General features: G+C 47.4%; 1 protein-coding gene across 1 annotated transcript; it reads right to left on the reverse strand.

Annotated features, from left to right (window-relative positions):
• Positions 1 to 291: 291 nt before the first annotated feature.
• Positions 292 to 1,988, reverse strand: PCDHB1 (protocadherin beta 1; the record flags this gene model as incomplete). The annotated part of the gene is made up of 1 exon (XM_004697034.2): positions 292 to 1,988. A coding segment is annotated over one exon (1,689 nt), but the record flags the coding sequence as incomplete, so codon positions are not given.

The raw sequence follows: 1,988 nt of genomic DNA on the forward strand, positions 1-1,988 counted from the left end.
TTCATTACTTGCCTAGCACAGAAAAACTGGAGAAGCGAAAGTTCCCACTTCTGCCACACAGGCACTTAGAGATGGCAGCATTTCTTTTAAAGGGATTAGGGTAACTCTAGGGATTAGGATAATTTTTGTACTAAGGAGGTCATGCCTCTGTCTGGGTTTTCTATTTCCACCAAACTAGACAGCCTAAAACTCTCTGCCAAAGCTAAAATCCACTACCATCATTTATGTTTCTTTGAAGGGTGAATATCTACCTACCAAGTGTAAAATTGGGCTCCTCTCCTTATGGCTATTTGTATGGGCTACATATAGTCTTCAGCTATCCGGGCATGGCCTTCTATGCCCCGAGAGCTGTTCCTATCAGAATCTGGAGGTAAACTGGCATCAGCTTCTCTTTTTATTTCTCCACTGCCCTGTGGGAAGGGGAAATTGGGCATAAAGCGCTTCAGAAACCGGAACTCACTGTTACCAGTGCCAGTGGCTGAGCACATTTCATAAGAACAAGGCTGAGATAAGGATCCATTGCCTCTCACATGTACCAGGTTGTTAGGGAAATTACAGTCATCATAGAAATGCTCTTGAACTGTAAACTTTTCTTTGTATTTAATCTTCTGATAGATATGTATAATGAAGATCACTGTAACAGAGAAGAGAAAGATAAAAGAAAGCACAGCCAGAGAAATGACTAAATATTTGGTGGATGGATTCACTTTTTTAGGGTGCTTAGATGGATCCCGGAACTGCAAGTAGGGCTCTGAAAAGCCATCCACCAGCAGGATGTTGAGGGAAGCGGTAGTGGAGAGAGATGGTTGGCCATGATCTTGAACAAGAATGGTGAGTTTCTGCATCATGGGGTCTCGCTCAGTTATCTGCCGCAACGTACGGATTTCCCCATTTTGCCGCTGAACAGAGAATAATCCAAGGTCAGTAGCTTTAAGTAGATGGTATGAGAGCCAAGAATTCTGACCCGAGTCACCATCTACAGCTACCACCTTGGTCACTAGGTAGCTTGCTTCTGCCGATCTGGGTACTAGGTCATTGCATGGCAAGGTGCCATTCTGCAGCGGATACAAAATCATTGGACGATTGTCATTGTCATCCAGAACAACCACTCTGACAGTCACTTGGCTACTTAGTGACAGGAAGCCCCCGTCAATTGCCTTCACTACAAATTGAAAATCTTGGATGGCCTCATAGTCCATGGTTCTCAGTGCATAAAGCTTCCCGTTGTCTGAATTAATGGAGATGTAAGCGAAGACGGACAGATCGCCACTTTTTGGAGGCAGCAGAGAATATGTTACTTGGGCATTCTCACCCAAATCTAGATCTTCAGCGTGTACTTTGCCAATAAACACCGCAGGGCTGTTGTTTTCCCGAACCGTCAAGATGTAGGAGTCTTCCTGAAACACTGGTGGATTGTCATTGATGTCAGATATTAGCACCTCGATCACAGTCTCCGTGGACAGATTCGGTGGTCCAGTATCCGTGGCCACAAGGGTGATATTATAGCCCGAAACCTCCTCCCGGTCCAAGCTTTTGTCAGTGACCAGAGCGTAGGAATTTCTGAATGTCGCTTTGACGGAAAAGGGGAGATCTCCTCGGAGGAAGCAGCTGATTTTCCCGCCCACTCGCACGTCACGGTCTCGGACAGTGAAAAGGGCCACGACGGTCTGGGGCTGGGAGTCCTCAGGGAGGGGGCTGGACACCGAGGAGACCATCACTTCCGGGGGGTTATCGTTCACATCCACTACTTCCACCAGGACTTTGCTGTGGGCAGAGAGTCCTCCTCCATCCGTCGCCTGAATGTCAATGTCGTATGTTTCAATGGCTTCGAAATCCAGGGGCCCACGGAGTCGAATCTCTCCAGTGTGGGCATCAATCTGAAAGGTCTGAAGAATGGCTGCCGGGTTTTGAGTTAGAGAATAGGTGATTTCCTTGTTGGTGCCCTCGTCAAGGTCGGTGGCAGTCACCGTGGCGACGAGAGAACCGTT

This window comes from Echinops telfairi, unplaced genomic scaffold, assembly GCF_000313985.2.
Source record: "Echinops telfairi isolate 266 unplaced genomic scaffold, ASM31398v2 ScPeMD7_7469;HRSCAF=8507_0, whole genome shotgun sequence".
NCBI lineage: Eukaryota > Metazoa > Chordata > Mammalia > Afrosoricida > Tenrecidae > Echinops > Echinops telfairi.